The sequence below is a fragment of the Olea europaea genome, chromosome 2 (genome assembly GCF_002742605.1).
Source record: "Olea europaea var. sylvestris chromosome 2, O_europaea_v1, whole genome shotgun sequence".
Classification (NCBI taxonomy): domain Eukaryota; kingdom Viridiplantae; phylum Streptophyta; class Magnoliopsida; order Lamiales; family Oleaceae; genus Olea; species Olea europaea.
In genome coordinates, this window is record NC_036238.1 from 13,028,741 (window position 1) to 13,030,803 (window position 2,063).

The window sequence follows — 2,063 nt, forward strand, 5'->3', positions numbered from 1 at the left end:
AATCTCGAAATTGACCCTCATCTGATATCCCTGAATTGCAACATTTGGATCAATTATATATTGATGTAGTTAGAAAAAAAAAAATCTAATGAACGCCGTCATATGCAGGAAATAGTCCTTTTTCTTCAAGATAGTTTATTTACATTTTTACTTTATGGTCTTCTTGAAACCTGAAAGGTATAATCAGAAAACAGATAGTTATCAAAATTCAAAGAAATGATATTGAATTTGCCAATGCCAGTTCTCCTCTATCTAGAAACAGTCATTTTCACATGCCTTTCGCTCTTCTTTCTTTGTTTGTTTAATAAAGTCTTAAACTATAAAACGGAGTATTTCAGGTGATCGTGGGATTTATCATGGGGAGCTGAATTGGCCTACTCGTCTGAAAATCATTCAAGGAGTTGCTCAAGGAATGGGATTCCTTCACAATGAGTTTGCACAATATGAATTGCCACACGGGAATCTAAAGTCTAGCAATATTCTTCTTTCTTCAGATTACGAGCCACTTCTCAATGATTACATGCTTTATCCATTGATCAGTAACACTCAATCTGTGCAACAACTGTTTGCTTATAAAACCCCAGAAGCCATATTGTATCAACAAGTTTCTCCAAAAAGCGATGTCTTTTGTCTTGGCGTAGTCATTCTTGAAATCGTTACTGGGAAATTTCCTTCTCAGTATCTGAACAATCAGAAGGGTGGCACAGATGTTATACAATGGACTAAAACAGCAATTTCTGAGAACAAAGTTTCAGAATTGATTGATCTAGAGATAGCAAACACGTCAAATTCACTTGACCAAATGGAGAAACTCCTATATATTGGAGCCGAATGCACAGAAAGTGATCAAGACAAGAGGATTGTGATGAAAGAAGCCATAAAGAAAATAGAGGAGGTACAAGTTTGAGCCCTATTCTGAGTTGATAGATTAGGACAGTTGAGTAGAGTAACCAATGCTGTCAGTATTGCGAGCTTTCAGTCATTGAATGAATGCCAGGGTATGTTAAAAGATGAGCTAGCCTACAGTGAGACTTCCAGTTTTGTCATTTCTCTATTTTTCCAGTCGAGCCCTGTTCTGTGCTACTAACCAATGTCTCGTTTTCCTGAAACATCCGCGTCATTGCTGATATAAGTACAAAGCCAGAAAAACGATAATTTTTTCATTGGAAAAGGATGCTTGTGAGCGGCATTTTTGTGTAGAAATATCTCTGGCGTATCAGATTACGAAGAGGAGACAAACAGGAGACAAGATTGAAAGTTTTGTATAATCTTAAGAAAGCATAGAATTAGTTTACATTTTGAAAAATTGTTGCTTTCTTGCAATTTCTCAGGGTTAAGGGTTCAGCTCGTTTGCCATTTGCAGAGGTCTAGCTACTTGTTGAAAAGCATTGGAACTATATTGTTTCAGGGAGTCTTGTAGCCTTGGGCTTAACTTTTAGCAACAAAAGATGAGCACTCGCATAACTACGAATGAACTGTACATAATTTTCTTCTTCTTCTTCTTCCCATTTTCAATAAATTTCTTGTCAAACCCACAATGTATATGTGTGCTGTCTGATTAATAGAAATTTCTTTTGAGATGTTTTGATTATTTAAAAATGTATTTTCATTCCAATAATATAGTTCAAACAAGAGTTTAGTATTGTCACACTTATTATTCAGCAACATTACTGTATCTTTCAGAGCATCTTATGCATTATAGAAAATATCTTTAAATTTAAAATCAAAATTTTGATGCACTCCAATAATACTTTCTATTTTGACACTTCATTTTGTTTTCCTCAAGAAACATTTATTGATTTTTCTCCATATTTTATTTAACATAATTTTTTTATATGTCAATTATCAATCAATTTAAATGTAGTTTGAGTAACTTAAGAAGTAAAGTATTGGAATCCACAACTTACTATATGTAATTATTGTACATTAAGAATAGAAAGCGAGTTTGACTCTCTAAGAACATATCTAATGAACTCTTAAATATTTCTATCTATTTTAAATAGCTGATCCTTAAAATTATGTTCTAATAGCTCTTTACATTAATATTTTAAATTAGAGAGCGT

The 2,063-nt window shown here is 33.2% G+C and overlaps 1 protein-coding gene across 1 annotated transcript in view; it reads left to right on the plus strand.

Annotated features, from left to right (window-relative positions):
• Nucleotides 1-1,599, plus strand: part of LOC111372561 (pollen receptor-like kinase 3) — a 3,437-nt gene extending 1,838 nt beyond the window's left edge. The window contains exon 2 of the mRNA XM_022994928.1: nt 319-1,599. Coding sequence (XP_022850696.1) covers nt 319-907 — 589 coding nt within the window. The 3' untranslated portion in view covers nt 908-1,599. The remainder of the gene's footprint in view (nt 1-318) is intronic.
• Nucleotides 1,600-2,063: the final 464 nt, after the last annotated feature.